This window comes from Trichomycterus rosablanca, chromosome 5, assembly GCF_030014385.1.
Source record: "Trichomycterus rosablanca isolate fTriRos1 chromosome 5, fTriRos1.hap1, whole genome shotgun sequence".
Lineage (NCBI taxonomy): Eukaryota > Metazoa > Chordata > Actinopteri > Siluriformes > Trichomycteridae > Trichomycterus > Trichomycterus rosablanca.
Genome location: NC_085992.1, coordinates 40537854 through 40558573, shown reverse-complemented (window position 1 = coordinate 40558573; position 20720 = coordinate 40537854). Strand labels below are relative to the sequence as shown.

General features: G+C 38.0%; 1 protein-coding gene across 1 annotated transcript in view; it reads left to right on the top strand.

Annotated features, from left to right (window-relative positions):
* The first annotated feature begins 2996 nt into the window (after positions 1–2996).
* ptpn20 (protein tyrosine phosphatase non-receptor type 20) overlaps positions 2997–20720 on the top strand; it is a 53913-nt gene continuing 36189 nt past the window's right edge. The window contains exons 1-15 of the mRNA XM_062996166.1: positions 2997–3120; positions 3211–3374; positions 7153–7218; positions 8561–8740; positions 8838–8913; positions 11179–11268; positions 13237–13312; positions 13414–13567; positions 14722–14793; positions 14902–15076; positions 16054–16189; positions 16284–16422; positions 16561–16713; positions 18336–18521; positions 20536–20695. Of these exons, the coding sequence (XP_062852236.1) occupies positions 2997–3120; positions 3211–3374; positions 7153–7218; positions 8561–8740; positions 8838–8913; positions 11179–11268; positions 13237–13312; positions 13414–13567; positions 14722–14793; positions 14902–15076; positions 16054–16189; positions 16284–16422; positions 16561–16713; positions 18336–18521; positions 20536–20695 (1951 nt within the window). The remainder of the gene's footprint in view (positions 3121–3210; positions 3375–7152; positions 7219–8560; positions 8741–8837; positions 8914–11178; positions 11269–13236; positions 13313–13413; positions 13568–14721; positions 14794–14901; positions 15077–16053; positions 16190–16283; positions 16423–16560; positions 16714–18335; positions 18522–20535; positions 20696–20720) is intronic.

The window sequence follows — 20720 nt, the reverse complement described above, 5'->3', positions numbered from 1 at the left end:
GACACTTGTGCAGTAGCCCACTGCATCTTTTCACCTGAACAAGGCGAGTTCATATGCAGATCAGCTTTGTGTATGGAGAGACACCCTGATCGACACATTATCCCTCGTCTCCGTGCAGGCGCCATCAATCAGCCAGGAGAGGTCATAATTGCACCAGTTATTTACATTTACATTTTCAGCATTTAGCAATTGAGGTATAAGGGCCTTGCTCAGGGGCCCAACAGTGGTAACTTGGTGGTGGTGAGGCTTGAACCGGCAACCTTTTGATTACTAGTCAAGTACCTTAACAACTGAGCTATCACTGCCCTATAAGGATGTTATGAGGATGGCAGAGCTGAGATTCAAACCGATGAGTTTGAAATGTCAGCCAACCGCATACAGAATACAGCTCACCTGCCAACACACACACACAAACAAAGAGACGGTAGGACGGACAGACAGACAGGCAGGTAGATAGATAGGATAGATAGAGAGAGATAGATAGAGAGATAGATAGATAGATAGAGAGGACCCGGACCGCCCCGCCTGGGGATCGAACCCAGGACCTTCTTGCTGTGAGGCGACAGTGCTACCCACTGAGCCACCGTGCCTCCCTGGGTTATTTCAATTAATAGTAATAGTAGTGTGACAGTTAAGTCTTCTTTTGTATACAAGTTTTGCTGGTCCAGTACACTCACTGGCTCAGTATTCCTTCAAAAAAGTGTTCAGAAATCTACCATTAGTCCTCCTGCTGACCTGAATGTTCTAATCCAATTGAGTTCTTATGGTGACAGTCTAACTATAGCGCCATTAAAACGTGACAGTTCTAAAGAGTAACAACCCTTCCCAACTTTACAGGATGTAGACATAAATGTACCCGTACAGCACAAGATTCTGGTGACTGGAGTATCTTACAGGTGCTCCAGTGAGGGCTAAATGTGAATACTTCATTATGTGTGTGTGTGTGTGTGTGTGTGCATGTGTATGTGTGTGTGCTTGGTAACAGAAAGTAAACGAAACTAAGGATTAAGACTTGAAGACCTGTTCACTATAAACATCACCAAGATAACTTCAATAGACATGCAGTGCAAAAAGGTAAAGTCTTTTTAAATTAGTTAAACAATTTGACTACATTTGAACAAAAACTGTTATGCTTAAAAACCATGTTATGTTTTGAGAATTGTTGTTTCTCTCAAGATCTATTCACTGTAAATAAGTTTAAAGCTATACGTATGTTACCTGATAGTGAGTTGGTTTCTCCAAATCTTTACTAAAGGTGAATTTTTATACAAATGGAAACAACTTACTGTGTCTGATACCCTAGTGAATTTACAGTAAACAGTAACTTTTGGAGTGATGTATAATTAATAGCAGTATATTTACATATACTGTATAAAAAACTAAACTGAATAAAATGTGCAGTGGTATTAAACACAGCAACTCACTGGCTAACTGACCATAACTGTTATTTCTCTTAGTCTACAGTTTTGTACAATCAATTCACTGTCTAACTACAAATCAAACTGTCAAATAAAGATTAAAGAGAAATGGTACTGTTAATACTTACAAATTACTTAAAGCATTTCAGTGTAAAGTGTGGAAAAACACAAAAGCGTGCAAAAGTATATACATTATAAATGTACAATAAATCATTATGTATAATATATTAAGTAACTTAAGGACAGCACAAGTATTATATATAATATTTTACAGTGCTGTGAAAAGGTATTGCCTTATTTAAATATTTCAGAAATTCCAACTAATTTTAAAAGAAAATAAAGACACCAGTAAATAAAAATGCAGCTTTTAAAAGATCATTCCATGTATTGATCATTAAGATTTCTTAAAAACCTATATCACCCATGTTAAAAAATCATTGTCCCTAAATCTAATTACTTGTTGGGTCACCCTTGAACGTAGTAAGTCTATCAAATGTTTGCGATAACTTGCAATGAGTCTTTTATATCACTGTGGGGGAATGTTGGTCCACTTTTCTTTGCAGAATTGTTGTAATTGAGCTACATTTGAGGGTTTGTGAGCATGAACTGTCAATATACGGTCTCGCCAGAACATTTCTCTTTACATAACTCAACTGCGCTTAAACCTTTGGGCACAAACTGACGCACAGACATTCTCCGTAAGGATTTTCTGATAGGGATCAGAATGAATGGACCAATACTGCAAAGCAGCCACAGACCATCACACTACCACCATGGGACCCATGTCTTCCAAAATGTTCCACATCTGACTAATCAGTCCACAGAATATTATCACAAATGTTTGGGGGTTATCTAGATGTTTTTTTCAGCAAATGCAGACAGAAAAGAAAAAGAAAATCTTTGTTTTGATCAGCAGTGGTTAGCTCCTTGCAACTCTTCTCATTACAGAATCATGTACATTGGCCTGCAGTTCTTTAGGTGTTTGCCTATGGGTTGGTTGCTGTAGCCTATCCCAGCTTTTCAATGGGTGCAAGGCACACAGTACCACCCTGGACGGGGGGTGCCAGTCCATCGCAGGGCAGACACACACATATATATATATATATATGTATATATAAATATATTTTTTTGGACTGTGGGAGGAAACCTGAGCTCCCAGAGAAAACCCACGCAGACACGGGGACAACATGCAAACTCCGCACAGAAAGGACCCGGACCGCCCCGCCTGGGGATCGAACCCAGGACCTTCTTGCTGTGAGGCGACAGTGCTACCCACCGAGCCACCGTGCAGCCTGTGGGAAAATTTTAACTACTAAAATGCATTCAGCAATTTGTGAAGTAAAGTTTGTGAGTTTGAGAGTCTGAGATATATCATCAGTGCTTTCTTTGATGTAAGTTTGATATAAAAACACAGAAATGCTTACACTTTAGCTACTTTGTAGTCACACACACTTTGTAGTCTTTGTTATGCTGATGATGCCTGGTTCTTATTCTTCTTTTTCTGTCTCACCCTCTATATGCCTTTACTCAGTGAACTAGATTTGGCACATCCAGAAGTGTGTCCAGTGTTCAGAAAGGATGAGCAGCACATTTGTCACCCTGGCTGAAGTGCTGGAGGCCAGAGGACGACCTCTCGAGGAGGATGAGGTCTGGGTTCTTCTGCTTGCCTCTGTCGAAACACTGCTCGATCTATCCTGCAAAGGTAAAGTACATAGTCACACCATGGACACCAGTTGCAAATGTCTATTCATGCTGTGTTATGTTATGTGTTGAGTGAGTATGCTTTATTTAGGCCACAGCAACATCTGCAACATCATAACTCCTATGTCACTGCTCTTGTCTGCAAGTGGCTCACTAGCTTTTAAAAACTGTGCAATGAAAGATGATGCCTGTGCATTTACTGCACCAGAGATGCTGCAGGGCAGAGCCACGTGCACCAAACTGGCCATGGAGAAGGTCAGTATGGGTTCTATTACATAAAGTTGTTTTAAGTGGGAGTTCTCAATAATAATTTACTCCTCACAACTCATCTTTATAATTGCTTGCAAGGGTTGGCATAATTACTATTTGGACTATTATTGTTTCAAAATAGTAATAATAAGTCATTATTACTAAAACTACTAAATATACACATATCAGTCATATCATACACATTTCAATTTGTCACTAATTTCTCTCTATAAAAACAGCACTACATAGTAAAGTCATGAGCCCCTACTCACCATATTACTGTGTGGCATCTGGCAACAAATCATTAACAGCGGATCATTTAAGTCCTGTATGTTGCCAGTTTGCCTTCTTCCTATACTCCATCCTGGTACCACTTCTTCCCTTGGGAAGCCATGCTCATGCAGCCCGCCATCCAACTGACAAGATAATCTAGGCCAGATTTAACAACCTTGTCATATATACATACACATGTGTACAGCACAATAAAATATATTTAGAGGGTTGCTCAAGGGCTCAACAGTGGCTACATGGCAGAGCTGGGATTCAAACCCACAACCTGTGCTAATCCACGGCAGAGATGTTCACAAGTCACAAAATACGAGTCAGAGTCGAGTCACGAGTCTTTAGGCTAGAGTCCGAGTCAAGTCACGAGTCTTTAGGCTAGAGTCCGAGTCAAGTCACGAGTATAATATACACAAAACATATAATGGAAATGTAGCGTAGAAATAAACAAACAATATCTAAGTTCAGATAAAAAACAACAACAGATTAGCGACTGTATTTTTGCCGTTTTACTTAGTGCCTTTACTTTCCTAGGTACCAGTTAAAAGCTTAAACTGACGTCTTGTTTGCAGCACAGCGGCCAAAATCCAAAACACAGCAAAATATTCAAAACCACTGCTTACCTTAGCTTGTTGTTCCAGATGCTATTATATTTATATGAAAAGAATCTGTTATTTTGTAAATGTTCTTATAATTAAAAACCTTCAAACTTTTCCTGGTTGTGAAGTAAAACACTACCTCGTTAGATCAAGCGTTTCATTGACAATCATCTGTGTGACGCTGCAATACATGCAAATAACAGCATTTCTTACTAAAAATTCTGATTGGTTCAGAAAGCGGTTTTTTCAATCATTATCGCCAATTCTGTAGGAGCGTTTCATTCACATTAGCTGTTACTGTGAAGTGCACTACGTATTCCACCATTTTCAAAGTATGGAGTAGGGAGCAACACTTTATCACTATGGCGGAAGCTGGCTGGAACATTTAGCCATTGCGTGCGTTGCGGGTTAAGACGGCCAAAGCGTTATTGGAGAGCAGAAAATGACATGATCAGAATGATGTTGGATCATATATATATATTTATAATTGTCACACATAACTAATGTTGCTGACTATTGTTTTCCACAAGTCATTTATTGCGAGTTCGAGTCGAATCTGAAGTCGCTGTGTGTGCGACTGGTGGGAACATTGCGTGCGTTGCGGGTTAAGACGGCCAAAGCGTTATTGGAGAGCAGAAAATGACATGATCAGAATGATGTTGGATCATATATATATATTTATAATTGTCACACATAACTAATGTTGCTGACTATTGTTTTCCACAAGTCATTTATTGCGAGTTCGAGTTCGTTATTGGAGAGCAGAAAATGACATGATCAGAATGATGTTGGATCATATATATATATTTATAATTGTGTGCGACTGGTGGGAACATTGCGTGCGTTGCGGGTTAAGACGGCCAAAGCGTTATTGGAGAGCAGAAAATGACATGATCAGAATGATGTTGGATCATATATATATATTTATAATTGTCACACATAACTAATGTTGCTGACTATTGTTTTCCACAAGTCATTTATTGCGAGTTCGAGTCGAATCTGAAGTCGCTGTGTGTGCGACTGGTGGGAACATTGCGTGCGTTGCGGGTTAAGACGGCCAAAGCGTTATTGGAGAGCAGAAAATGACATGATCAGAATGATGTTGGATCATATATATATATTTATAATTGTCACACATAACTAATGTTGCTGACTATTGTTTTCCACAAGTCATTTATTGCGAGTTCGAGTCGAATCTGAAGTCGCTGTGTGTGCGACTGGTGGGAACCAGACTCGAGTCCCCATCTCTGATCCACGGCTCTACCCACTAGGCTATCACTGTCTTAAGGATGTACAAGATACACAAGAAATCATGACTCATCAGACCAGACAATCTTCTTTCATTGTTGCATGGTCTACTTCTGATGCTCATGTTCTCAGGGTTTAGCATGGACACTCTGACCAGTCTACAGCTACAGCTTCTGATGAACAGTTCTTGTGCAGATGCATCCTCAATAATGCATTATGTCCTCTGTACAACTCTTGTTGCTCCTAAATGTTTTCACTTCTCTACTTCTAGCATCTACATTTGACTGGAGCATCACTAGGCGGGCAGAATAGTTTGAAACGCACATGTTGAAAAAACGTAATTCTATGAAATTCCATTAACATTACTTTACTAACATTAATTCAGTAATATCCATTCCTCTGCCAGAGTTTGTCTAAAGACCATGAATGGCCATATATTTGTTAGTAGTATTAGTGGCTAAAATAGCCAAATTTGCTAATTCAAGGTGGTGCCACAGGGGAGCTTGAGTGGCAGCTGTAAAATGTGCTGGCCCACTTTTGCTGATTTCCAGTGATCAAGTCTTAGTGGTGCATTTGGACAGTGGGAACCAATATGCGCACCAGAATGATCCGCTGTGGTGACCTTTAAATAAGGGGGAAGCTTTTGTCTTTTTGTCTTTGTCAAGCTAGACTACCCTAGCTAGGCTTGCCAAACTAGGCTACCCACTAGGCTATCACTGTCTTGGGGGTCTACAAGATGCACAAAGAATCATAATTCATCACACCAGGCCATCCTTTATTATTCCATTGTCTACTTTTGATTCTCACGTAACCAAAGTTTAGCATGGACACTCTGACCAGTCTACAGCTACAGCTGCTGATGAACGGTTCTTGTGCAGATGCTTCATATGGACACTGTGAGGGATGCAACCACAATAATGCATTATTTCCTCTATACAACTTTTGTTGCTCCTAAATGTTTTCACTTCTCTACTTCTAGCCTCTACATTTGACTGGAGCATCACTAGGCGGGCAGAATAACTCACATGTTGAAAAAAATGTCATACTATGAAATTCCATAAAGAAGGTCACTATGATCTTCAGTATTACCCAGGTCTAAAGATCATGAATGGCCATATACTTGTTAGTGATACTTGTGGCTAAAATAGCCAAATTCACAAATTCAAAGTGGTGCCACAGGGGAGCTTGGGTGGCAGCAATAAAATGTGCTGGCTCATTAACATTTATGTTAAAATTTTTGGCATTTAGCAGACGCCCTTATCCAAAGCGACTTACAGTACAGTATATATTCTGAGCAATTGAGGGTTAAGGGCCTTGCTCAAGGGCCCAACAGCAGCAACCTGGCAGCTGTGAGGCTTGGACCAGCGACCTTCTGATTACTGGTCCGGTTCCTTAACCACTAGGCTACATTGCCCCTACATTGCCTCACTAGCACATTTAGGTGCTGGGAACCAATATGTGGACCAGAATGATTTGCTGTAGCGACCCTTAAATAAGAGGACAGCTTCTTTTAATTTTGTGAATTGTGTATAAAGGTAACTTAAAAACTAGCAAAATTATATACATATGTCTTTATGTTATTACTGTCCATTATAATAATACATTGAGAATGATACTCCAGAGAGTCACCTTAAATACTTTTTCTTTTTTTTTAGATGATTGTATACTCTCTTGGGATGGCTCTCTATTGGTCAGTTGACTATCACATTCCTCAGCATCAGGTTAGTACAGCTAAACTGATTTAGTGGAGACCAAAAGTCTGAGGCCACAAATTTGATACGATGCTTTTACAAATCTAAAACCTTAAAGCTTTCCAACAGCTACTTCAATCAAGGAGTCATGCTGTGATGTTATGGACTTTCCTTTACATGTAGCTGTCCTAAACCCCATTAAGAATTTAAAGGTTTATGTAAAGACAGAGAAAGCCAAGCATCCAGTAACATTACATGATACTCTTTGAAATTTTGTTAAATTATTTCTGGTTAACATGGACTATTATACACTGATCAGCCATAACATTAAAACCACCTCCTTGTTTCTACACTCACTGTCCATTTTATCAGCTCCACTTACCATATAGGAGCACTTTTAAGTTCTACAATTACTGACTGTAGTCCATCTATTTCTCTACATATCTTTTAAGCCTGCTTTCACCCTGTTCTTCAATGGTCAGGACCCCTGCAGGACCACCACAGAGCAGGTATTATTAAGGTGGTGGATCATTCTCAGCACTGCAGTGACAATGACATGGTGGTGGTGTGTTTTTAAATACTGTGTCCACTCTATTAGACACTCCTACCTAGTTTGTCCACCTTGTAGATGTAAAGTCAGAGACGATCGCTCATCTATTGCTGCTGTTTGAGTTGGTCATCTTCTAGACCTTCATCAGTGGTCACAGGACGCTGCCCTCGGGGCGCTGTTGGCTGGATATTTTTGGTTGGTGGACTATTCTCAGTCCAGCAGTGACAGTGAGGTATTTAAAAACTCCATCAGTGCTGCTGTGTCTGATCCACTCATACCAGCACAACACACACTAACACACCACCACCATGTCTGTGTCACTGCAGTGCTGAGAATGATCCACCACCAAAATAATACCTACTCTGTAGTGGTCCTGGGAGAGTCCTGACCATTGAAGACCAGTATGAAAGGGGGCTAACAAAGCATGCGGAGAAACAGATGGACTACAGTCAGTAATTGTAGAACTACAAAGTGCTTCTATATGGTAAGTGAAGCTGATAAAATGGACAATAAGTGTAGAAAGAAGGAGGTGGTTTTAATGTTATTGCTGATCTGTGTATTTGGCACAAACCTGTAAAGTCCAGCTCGAGTATACATACATAATACTAAAAAGTTCTATAAATTAATGTGAAACTTTTACTTTTTACTCAAATTGTTATGCTGATTGTATAATTTGCAATTAGAACAGTTTATTACATTTTTAAAAAAGTGTAAAAAAGAATCCTTTCAACTAGTGTTTCAGACTTTTGGTACTCATTGTAAACATGCTATATATTTTAATTTGTGACCACATATCTGTAAATAATTTGTTTTATTGTGCAGCCCATTCAGCTGAGTGACTCTCTGAACTGCCTCCTGCTGAGTATGTGTGAGGATGCAGCCCATCGGCGAGTGAATCTCAGTACCATTCTGGAAGTTTGTGAATCCCACTGTAAAGCTTTATCCCTGCCCCCACCCTGCAAAATCATCCAGCAGCTGGTGGAGGAGGTTTTCCACAACTCTGTATGGCATTAACACAATGATATTTTATACGGTCAGAGCAAATTAGCAATATTTTGGCATGTTTGTGGGAATACTGATGGATTCTTATGTGTTTCAGGTTGACCAGTCCACTTTTACAGAGAACACAATGCAGATAACTGGCAGAAGTCTGATGGTCAGAGAAAGGCTTCATGGTAACAGTGATTACAGCAGTGGTCATCAAGCGTTTTTCAGTGACCCTATTTTAACAGCTTAAAATGACACCACAATCTCACTTCTTATCGCATTAGATTTTAATTTTAGATGTAAGAAATTAGAAGCTAGTGCATATTCTGTGTAATGTTAGCTAAATTATTAGCCCCAAACTATCAGCGGATAGAGAAAATATGAGTGTTATGAGTGTAAGAAGATCTCCAAATGAGCCTAATAGCTTAATCCAATTAAATTTGGGATATACAAAACCGTTGGTTATTAAAAAAAAAAATTATCCATTTTGATTTATTTGGATAGAACTTCATATTTCCAGTTATGTAAAAAGTCTAGGGTTAGGGTTAGGTTATATAAAAAAAAATATAAACGTTGGTTGTAAAAAAAATTATCCAGTTACATTTATTTGGATAGAACTTCATATTTCCAGTTATGTAAAAAGTCTAGGGTTAGGGTTAGGGTTAGGTTATAAAAAAAAATTATAAACGTTGGTTGTAAAAAAAATTATAAAGTTAGATTTATTTGAATAGAACTTCATATTTCCAGTTATGTAAAAAGTCTAGGGTTAGGGTTAGGTTAGGGGTAGGTTATAAAAAAGATTATAAACGTTGGTTATAAAAAAAATTACCAAGTTAGATTTATTTGAATAGAACTTCATATTTCCAGTTATGTAAAAAGTCAACAACCCAATCTGCAAGCTAGGCGACCCCATAAGGAATTCTGACCTCAAGTAAAACCGCTGGTTAACAACAGAATCTTGTTTTATTATTACTGTAATATAATTCGATATAAAAAACATATTGCACTACTCTATCATACTGTATTTAAATCATACATAATCATACATAAATTTTTTTATTTTTAATTTAAAAAAAACAGCAGACATTCAAACCCTGGCTGTAGTGGCCTAGTGCATTTTGACACTGCACCAGTTACGTTACTAAGAAAACAGATTAAAAAAAATTATACTTAAAAAATACATTTCTATTTATATACAATAAATCAAAATTAAAATTGAACATAACTACTAAGAATGAAATTATATAGAATACAAGGAACTTGATTAGATTACGAATAAATATGAATTGGACAAAAGTAGAATTTGATGGAATCAGTAAAATTCTACTAAAAAAAATTAAAATATGATTTTAATAGCCGCTCAGGTGACACAGTGGTAAAACACGCTAGCAAACCAGAGCTGACATTTCGAACTTGTTAGTTCGAAATTCAGCTCTGCCATCCGGCTGGGCGGCTGTATGAACAACAATTGGCTTGTTGTTCATACAGGAAGGGAAAAGTCGGATAGGGACCTCATAACTGACGCAATTACGACCTCTGCTGGCTGATTGATGGCGTCTGCACAGAGTTGAGGGATAATGCGATCAGGGTGTGGCTCTCCGTGCACATAGCTGATCCGCATATAAACTCGCCTTGTGCAGGTAAAAAGATGCAGTCGGAGAGCCACATAATGCAATAATTGCATAATGCAATTGGGTAAAAATTTAACGCTAAAAATCTGGAGAAAAGAGGAGAAAATGCATAAAAAAAATTAATAAAGAATTTTTGTTGGATTTCTGATATTTATTTAGAATACAATACAATACAAAACGATAACAGCTACAGAATAAATTACCAACAGTAAAATAAAAAAAGAATTAGAAAATATAGAAAATGAAGTATTTTGTATTATCTTTGAAGTCCTGATGTAGGTTATGTGACTATTTACTCTAAACCTTTTCCATTTCAGTTTTGCTTTATTAAATTTTACTGAACAACCTAATAACTGTAGTTTAATAACGTTTGTCTCTATTTAAGCTCTGTTTAGAAATGAATGCTTGCATATAGATGTACAAAACAGAAAATAAGACGGACAACAATCATCAAAAATGTTTGAATCATAGCCTTTGCAATAATTAGTAATAATTGATATCATTTTATTTTCTTGAAGCCTATCTGAGCTGAAATGCTGATTTTGTTCATTTTGAGAATTGTAATGCAGATGACACCTTGTTGGGATCATGTTTGCTATTAAACCGGTCAGAGACCCACAATAGGATTAAAGGTTTAAGCTAAACTGAACAGCTGTCCGAAGACTGATAATCAGCCTACACGAAGCTGCTTAGAAGCGACTGTAGCATGGTGCACTGCTCTTTGAATACTGTCTGGCATACTTGGGAAGCTAAATTGTGCTGTCTGGGTAGTAACCCTTTTAAGTAATTGAGTAATAATGTATTGCTTTCCTGGCTTGACAGGGAGGTTTGGAATGTACCCAGGCTATGCTGAGGAGAGCACAAATGCAGCAGTGAGACGCAGACTGTCACTAGACTCAGAATATAAGCAGGGTAAGAGATTTTTCCCCTGCAGTTTTTCTTTGTGAGACAAACCAGCATGTTTTAAAAGTGCACCATCACTTCCAACTGTTAATTAAAAGCTTTTCATAACATTTTACCTAATGTGTCATAAACACTGTGTTCATTTGACTGTATATCGGCAAGACAAGACAGCTGACCAGACAGTTCTAATGTTTTATGGTCACTGTAATACATTCATGGGTATGAAATGACATAGCTTGAAATGTCTGATTATATCTGATCATATTCAAAGCAAAAGAGCAAGAAAACCTGATAAATAATGCAGTAAAGAATAAAAAAAAGATCTTCCTATCTAGAATGTACATTCATTGTTTATTTTATAAGCTACACCTAGCATTCAGATTACCTTTGTAGGTGTACAATAATTACTGACTGTTAGCTAATGTAACTCTGTACAGTGTTTTTGTGATTTTTAAATATCGTCATGTCAATTCTGGGAGCAGAATACTTATATAACTGTTGGCAAATATATAAAGCCAACAGTATTCTGTGATCAGAAACTAAAGAAATAATAAATAATAGCTCTAGCCTCTAAATGTACACCTACAATCAGTGCTAACTGGCTGTGTGTTCATAATAAAGACAAGTACGTTTAAACAGTATGTTAAAAATCCCAACAACACTGCTGCACCTGGTATACACCATGTGTCATTGCAATGCTAAAAATGATCCACCACCCTAATTACTGGTCAGTGGGGTTGCTCGGTGAATGTATCTGAACTAGGAGGGGGTCATACTATAGAAGATCATAATAGCATTTGTGTTTAAATAAATATATATTTGGTAATAATAATAATTAAAATATCTATTTCAGGTAAACTGAAAAGTCATGGGTCCCAGATAGTAAACCTTACTATCATATACTGATCAGCCATAACATTAAAGCCACCTCCTTGTTTCTACACTCACTGTCTATTTTATCAGTACTTTGTAGTTCTACAATTACTGACTGTAGTCCATCTGTTTCTCTACATACTTTTTTAATCTGCTTTTACCCTTCAATGGTCAGGACCCCCACAGGACCACCACAGAGCAGGTATTATTTAGGTGGTGGATCATTCTCAGCACTGCAGTGACACTGACATGGTGGTGGTGTGTTAGTGTGTGTTGTGCTGGTATGAGTGGATCAGACACAGCAGTGCTGCTGGAGTTTTTAAATACGTGTCCACTTACTGTCCACTCTATTAGACACTGCTACCTAGTTGGTCCACCTTGTAGATGTAAAGTCAGAGACGATCGGTCATCTATTGCTGCTGTTTTAGTTGGTCATCTTCTAGACCTTCATCAGTAGTCAAAGGACACTGCCTATGGGGCGCTGTTGGCTGGATATTTTTGGTTGGTGGAATATTCTCCGTCCAGCAGTGACAGTGAGGTGTTCAGTCAGCATTGCTGTGTCTGATCCACTCATACCAGCACAACACACTCTAACACACCACCATGTCGGTGTCACTGCAGTGCTGAGAATGATCCACCACCCAAATAATACCTACTGTATAGTGGTCCTGGGAGAGTCCTGACCATTGAAGAACAGCATGAAAGAGGGCTAACAAAGCATGCAGAGAAACAGATGGACTACAGTCGGTAATTGTAGAACTACAAAGTGCTTCTATATGGTAAATGGAGCCGATAAAATGGACAGTGTGTGTAGAAACAAGGAGGTGGGTTTAATGTTATGGCTGATCAGTGAATCATAAAGAATAGTTGGTCTGGAGGTTTAATGTCACTTCATGACTATTATGTGACTCTTACAAACTCCTACAAAAGAAGTTCATTGGATTACAAATGCCATAATGTGTGATAACACTTAAAATAACTGTACTTTTTAGTTTGCTTAACTCAAGACAAAGCCTATTGTACTTTTGTTTCATGCCGTAGGTTCCTTTTTGCGTGTACTGTAATAATTCAATATCTTTTTGCTGTCTCTCTGTTAACAAGCAGGTGCATATCAACACAAAACCTGGTCTCTCAAAAATAGATGCCCCCAGGTCCCTGCTTACATGAACATTCAGAGTAGGTAAGCTGTTTTGCTTGTCCAGCATTTGACATTCCGCTAAGATCCCAGTCCAGTGTCTTATTTTGATTTTGATGTGAGAAACCTGTACTGTGGCATATCAGAATTCCAGATGGAGCGCATCACAGTAGCAGTAACAACAGTTTGATGTCTCAGAGTTCATATCACAACATCCCCTGCAAGCTCAAACAGAAACTTCCAAGCCCGTCTGTTTCTCTCAGTGATTCTACAGTCAGTCTTAGCCAGAGAAAGACTAAGGTATGTCATCAATTTTGATCCCTTTGGTTACATACTAATTATCTCTTAATGTTTATTATTAGTGATAGCTCAGTGGTTAAGGTACTGGACTAGTAAACAGAAGGTGGCCAGTTAAAGCCCCTCCACCACCAAGTTGCCACTGTTGGGTCCCTGAGCAAGGCCCTTAACCCTCAATTGCTCATCGTGTTCAGCTCATTGTGTAAGTCGCTTTGGATAAAAGCGTCTGCTAAATGCTGAAAATGTAAATGTAAGTTATTACTTGGGTCATTGGCTATACAGACAAATCCTTATCCTAGAAACCTTGGTGTTATTTTTGAATTTCTGAATTTCTCAATGCATGTAACAAAGCTGGCACAGGCTTGTTATTTTCAATGGAGAAATATCACTAAAATTAGAAAAATGCTCTCCTTTCAGGACACAGAGAGGATTATTTATGCTTTTGTATCGTCATGCCTAGATTATTGTAACGCTCTTTTTACTTGTCTTAGTCAAGGGGAAATGGCACGGCTGCAATTGGTCCAAAATGCAGCCACCCGAGTACTCACTAGGACTAAAAGACTGGAGCATATAACCCCAATACTGGCATCGTTGCACTGGTTGCCTGTTGCTTTTAGGGTTCAGTTCAAAATCTTGGTTTTAACATTCCAGGCAGTGTATGGTGATGGACCAGAATATATTTCTGACCTTTTAGTGCCGTATTCCGGTGCCAGGGCTTTGAGGTCCTCCAGTCAGGGGCTTTCAGTTGTCCTTAGGACAAAGCGGAAATGGAGGGGAGACTGTGCGTTTTCCGCGTATGCACCAAAGTTGTGGAATACCCTGCCCTTGGATATTAGACTTGCTGGGTCAAAGGAGATTTTTAAAAGAAGGCTTAAGGCTTAAGATTTTTATACCTTAGCCTTTGAGAACGGATGACGCTTCCTGTTTTATTGTTTATTAGATGAAGCTGCAATGTCTGTTTTTATTCCACCCATGGATGTAGCTGTGTTGTTTCTCTGGTTTTATATGTATTTTATGTGTGTTTTATTTTGCTTGTATTCATACTGTATCTTATTGATTGTGAAGCACTTTGTAGCTTGTCTTAGAAAAGTGCTATATAAATAAATGTTTACGTACTATTATTATTAAATATCTTTAATCTTTTATTTGGATTTTAGAATCTAGGGCCTGAGTTTGTAAGGATGTCTGATGTGCCTCAGACCATTTTGGAGCTGCCTGGATCTATAGTGGTAAATTTGATTTAAAATCTACTAAAATAGTGTTTAGCATTTAAGAGTTCTATGACATTTAAGTTAAAACCATTCTTTTTCTTTGTTCTTGTCAATCATTCAATAAAGTCAAGGAAAGGGAAGTCCTGCTTATCACAGAGGGAGGTTAATGTGGTGCTGCCAAATAACCATTGTCTGATGGTGAAATGTGACATCAAGTCCAGAGGGAGAGATGTCTTTGACATGGTCGTTGCTCATGCAAACCTGGTGGAACATTTTTACTTTGGCCTTGCTTTTATGGATGGTAATGTTACATCTCTGATGTTTGCAAGATGTGCTGTGTAATTAAGATTTGTCTAGACTCTAGTGTCAGTTATGTGTTGTCTACAACATGTTAAACTAATTTGTTATTATGTACATAAATACTGGATGTAGTTTAGAGGTTGGTGTTTATGTGGGCTTTTTCTTTTTAATTTCTTTTGTCTGAAATATGAAATGTCTTGACAGCACCTGCTATGAATATTAAGCAGGCCAGTACAAAGATGTGGCAAAAGATGTGAAAAAGTGTTCAGAAAATACAACTAAAAAGTAGCACAGAGTATATAGCCAAAAGTTCCTGAAATATTTGGCCAATATTCTTAAATTATACAAAATATATATGGCCAAAAATGTAAATTAATTAAAATCTTTGAGAATCTATGATCAAAATTAAGTGTTTTCAGAACATATGGCCAATTAAATAAAGAATTCATAGTATGTATGGCTAAAATATAGAAAATGCTCTAGAATACAAATTTAAGATTTAAACAATATTGCAGTCAATATGTCTAAAATGTAGGAGGGGTGGGGGCAGCATACACTGTATGAGCAAAAAATAGATATATGCCGCTCAGGCGGCGCAGTGGTAAAAACACACGCTGTTCACCAGAGCTGAGATCTCGAATACATTGTAATGAATGAGCGGCCACATGAACAACGATTGGCCTTTTGTTCAGATAGGGGCGGGATAAAGCTGAATGGGGACTCTCTCTCAGACTAGTGCGATTACGACCTCTGCGGGCTGGTTGGTGGCACCTGCACGGAGATGGGAAAGGAGTGCGGTAAAGGGTGTGGCTCTGGTACAGGATATATAAATGGTCCAAAATATATGGCCAAGAGTATAAAAAGTGGAGCAGAACATGGCCAATTATGCAAATTGCATGTTTGGGGGGATGGTTTTCTTTTGAATGCATTAAATATAATCTACAATAATATACAAATTTTCATGTTTTCATCTTTTAGACAATGAATTTTTCTTCTTAAACAATGAGACAAAAATCTCAAAAGTTGCTCCAGACTCCTGGAAGAAACTGACAACTTCTACATTCACTCTTTTTCTTCGTGTAAAGTTTTTCACTGATGATGTCTCCTATATACTGTAAGCCACTCTTATTGTCTCGTTTGTTAAAACAAAATTTTCATTTTTAAGGTTATGAAATGGCAAACAAACAGGGTTTTTTTTCTTTTGACAGGCACAAACTAACTCGTCATCAGTACTATGTCCAGCTGAGGAAAGATATTTTGGAGGACAGAGTGTATTGTAATGAGGACACGGTCATGTTCCTTGCTGCCCTGGCCTTGCAAGCTGAGTTTGGAGACTACATACCTGAGGTAGAAGACAAAGCGTAGTATTTTATATAATGGTGTATTTGGAACATTACTAGGACTCTAAGAATATTTATGGGATTTGCTTTATCATTCATGATCGTACCATGTTTTTTATGCAGTATTATTTATTAATTTGTCCAGGTTCATGGCAAGAACTATTTTCAGATGGAGCACTACATTCCAAAAAGAATTTTGGAAAGAAATACCCTGTCCTGTCTAAGAGAGGAGGTGATGACATTACATGCCAGTAATGCCCACATGCTTTTAGAAGAAGCTGAAATAGAATTTTTAAAGGTAATAATTATGTTTATACCACTGCTATGTAATCAAATCCAAAGTTTGCCAATGTTGATGCAGGTTTTATATAAAGACACATTAGCTTCAGATAGATAGATACGTGCAACATTGAGCCTTGGCCGGCCATGACCCTGTCGCCAGTTTACCACTGTTCCTTCCTTGGACCACTTTTGATAGATACTGACCACTGCAGACCGGGAACACCCCACAAGAGCTGCAGTGAGCTCCTGTTTGGTTGGTATCAGAGCGGTAGAGAGAACAGAGTGGCGACACTCCCATAGGGAACCGTTGGAAAGGGGGCGGGACATATTTTCTGTGCAGCTTCCGGGTTGTGGAGCTCTGTATAGTTCCAAATGTCCCATAGAGCCCCATTCATTTCCACTACTTATCAAGCATTTTTAGCTGTTTGTTGCTTTGTTTTAAAAAAATAATGAATTTGATGTCATTAATATACTTAATACTGTTATTGTTTAGCATTTGCTCAGCACTAAATGTTACATGTTTATCTTAATTAATAGGTATAACTGAATTTAGCTTAGTCAGCTAAGCTAAATTATTGACACTAGAGTCTTTTCACCTAAAATTAATTAATTAAAAGTTGATTAATCAAGAGTCTTGTTACAGAAATTATAATAAAACATCAGAGCCATAATAAATCATGCTACTTTTACTTTCATACTTAAGTACATTTGAAGGTAAATTTAGTTTAGTACTTTAGTGGAGGTAAAGAGTATTTATACTTTTACTGGAGTAATATTTCACCTTGGATATCTCTACTTCAACTCAGCTACATGGCTTGTCCACCACTTACATTAGACAAAATGAACTAGTGCATATTAATTATGAATTCATGTATTACATGTAGGAATAAATTATCACTTACTCATGAAATAAGAGATGAATGAATGCTATTTCATGTACCTGCACTATAATGTTAAAGGTGCGGTAGTGTGTTTATGAATCTGTTCATTCAATGCAGGTAAACCTTATGAATCCAGCCACATGGCTTAGTGTTTAACCAAAATGATTATTATTATGAATCCTCAGAAAAGTGAAGGGAGATTAGTTTATGTAAAAAACAAAACATAAAAAACTGTCTAATCTCCGTACTGTATATTGTTTATACTACTTAATGATATGGCATTATGTAATGTATGCTAATATAATGTACTGTGTGTTAACAAGAACGACCTAATAAGTCATTATAAACATCAATCTTCCACTTCATATACCAAATTGACATTAAAGCAGATGCAGTAAATGTAAAGGCAGATGAAAATACCCAGAAATTGTACAAATGTTTATTATTTAGCGTTTAATATTTCATTCACTGCTGCCTGTCCCATATGAGAACATGACAGCGCCGGGTTTGTTTGGAACTATCGGAGGGTTACATGAACCACGTGACCGCGTAGCGGCGAGATCAAGGAGTGTCGCAACTCTCTCTATCTACGGCTCTGGTTGGTATAAAAACCTGCAGCCACACCAGGAGGTTACAGCATAGTCACATACTGTATTTAACTCAAACAATGGAAGGTAGTGAGAGAATTAAAATCCAGGAGCGTGTCATGGTCATGTTTTGATCTTTTATTCTTTATACTAACTCCAAAAAATTCCAGATTGTACAACAACTGCCGGAATACGGGGTGCTGTTTCATCGAGCTGCTCGAGATAAGAAGCTTGCCATTGGAGAGATGATTCTTGGGGTTTGCTCCAAAGGAATTATGGTTTATGAAGTTAAAAACAACTGTCGGATATTAACCCGCAGAATCCAGTGGTCTGAAATTGATAGTATCTCAACAAGTGTAAGTAGAACACTTACAAATTCCTTTAACAATTAAATGTCCATCACAGGTCAAAGTGTTAGTGTTTAGCATTGCTTTATTATTACTGTCGACACAGTAAGCATACATTTCACTGAAAATTAAACCCAAACCCCAACAAACACATTTAGCTGACCCATATCTGTCTACTCTTTCTGCAATATTAGCTGTGACATTCTCTAAATAAAATCAATAAATAAACAAATAATGTTACTGCTTTATTAACTAAGCTTTGAGACAGAATACAATGAAAAACATATTGATTTTTATTATTCTAGCTTTGGGAGATTTTAATATTAAATTATACAAATGCAGTCCAGTCAATTCTGACTCCTGCTGACCATATGAATATTGTTTCTTTGTTTGGGTCCTCAGGCTTCTTAAGAGTTTGTACATTGTTCCTCTGATTGTATCCATGAGAGCCTCAGTTTTATTATCTAGGCTTTAAGTGTGAGGATAGGTTTGATTTGGTCAAGGATCCATTTGTTTGTCTTCTTTGCCATCCAAGTCTTTGCCAGCACCAAAAAAGGCATCATAATTCTTCCTCTCTTGTGTTTTTACTGTCCAGCTTTCACATCCATTAAGAGCATCAAAGTCTGGGCAGTTCTGATCTTTGTTTGGAGACACAAATCCTCACACCAGAGGATCCTAAACAATTAGTTCAATGACCAGGTTTAACCAACACTGTCCACCTGCATCAAAAATGCAACAAGAAACGCCACCGAGTTCTCTGTGCCCAAGCTTTTCTCAGATGGACTGAGACAGTGGAAATATGTTGTGATTAAAATGAGATGTTGTGTTCTTTGTGCCAAAAATTGGAAAGGATCATTCAGAATATAATCAGCAAAAAGGGCAAAAGCCAACATCTGTCATGGTATCAACGCCCACGACCAGGAAGTGTATAATGGGATTTTAGAAAGACAACTTTTTTGGAAAGCCATGCTTATCATTTATGTGCTGAAACAGAGTGGCTTTATAGAGTATGTGTGTGTTTGACTGGCCTCCCTGCAGTCCAGATCAGTCAAAAGGAAAAAAAAAAAGAATGGTATGTGATAAAACAAACACAAATCACTAGGGCTAGCATTAAAATACCAATAAAATAGAGCAAAGCATTAATGATTAATGCAGTCAACAAGTCGACAAGTCAACAATCAACATACACCGATCAGCCATAACATTAAAACCACCTCCTTGTTTCTACACTCACTGTCCATTTTATCAGCTCCACTTACCATATAGAAGCACTTTATAGTTCTACAATTACTGACTGTAGTCCATCTGTTTCTCTACAAATACTGTTTTAAATACTGTGTCCACTCACTGTCCACTATTAGACACTCCTACCTAGTTGGTCCACCTTGTAGATGTAAAGTCAGAGACGATCACTCATCTATTGCTGCTGTTTGAGTTGGTCATCTTCTAGACTTTCATCAGTGGTCACAGGACGCTGCCCACGGGGCGCTGTTGGCTGGATATTTTTGGTTGATGGACTATTCTCAGTCCAACACTGACAGTGAGGTGTTTAAAAACTCCAGCAGCACTGCTGTGTCTGATCCACTCATACCAGCACAACACACTCTAACACACCACCACCATGTCAGTGTCACTGCAGTGCTGAGAATGATCCACCACCAAAATAATACTTGCTCTGTGGGGGTCCTGTGAGAGTCCTGACCATTGAAGAACAGGGTGAAAGCAGGCTAAAAAAGTATGTAGAGAAACAGATGGACTACAGTCAGTAATTGTAGAACTACAAAGTGCTTCTATATGGTAAGTGGAGCTGATAAAATGGACAGTGAGTGTAGAAACAAGGATGTGGTTTTAATGTTATGCCTGATCGGTGTATAATGCTAGGGCAAAATAATTTGTTTTTAAATGTTTATGTTATATAGTTGATATTTACTATCATTTTTTTTCTTTTCTGTACACTGATAAATTCAATTCAATGTGTAATTGATGCTTACACTCTACACACTATCAATCTTCTTTTATATAGTGGAGAAAGTTTACTGTAGAATGCGGCCCTGGAGGGAAGAAACACTCATTTGTAACTGAGAGCTCCAAGATTGCACAATACCTCCTGGACCTCTGCTCTGCTCAGCACAAGTTCCACAGTGAGATGTCTTCTCGACAGCTTACCCACAATTTGGCTTCAGGTACTTTTATTATAACTATTTTTAC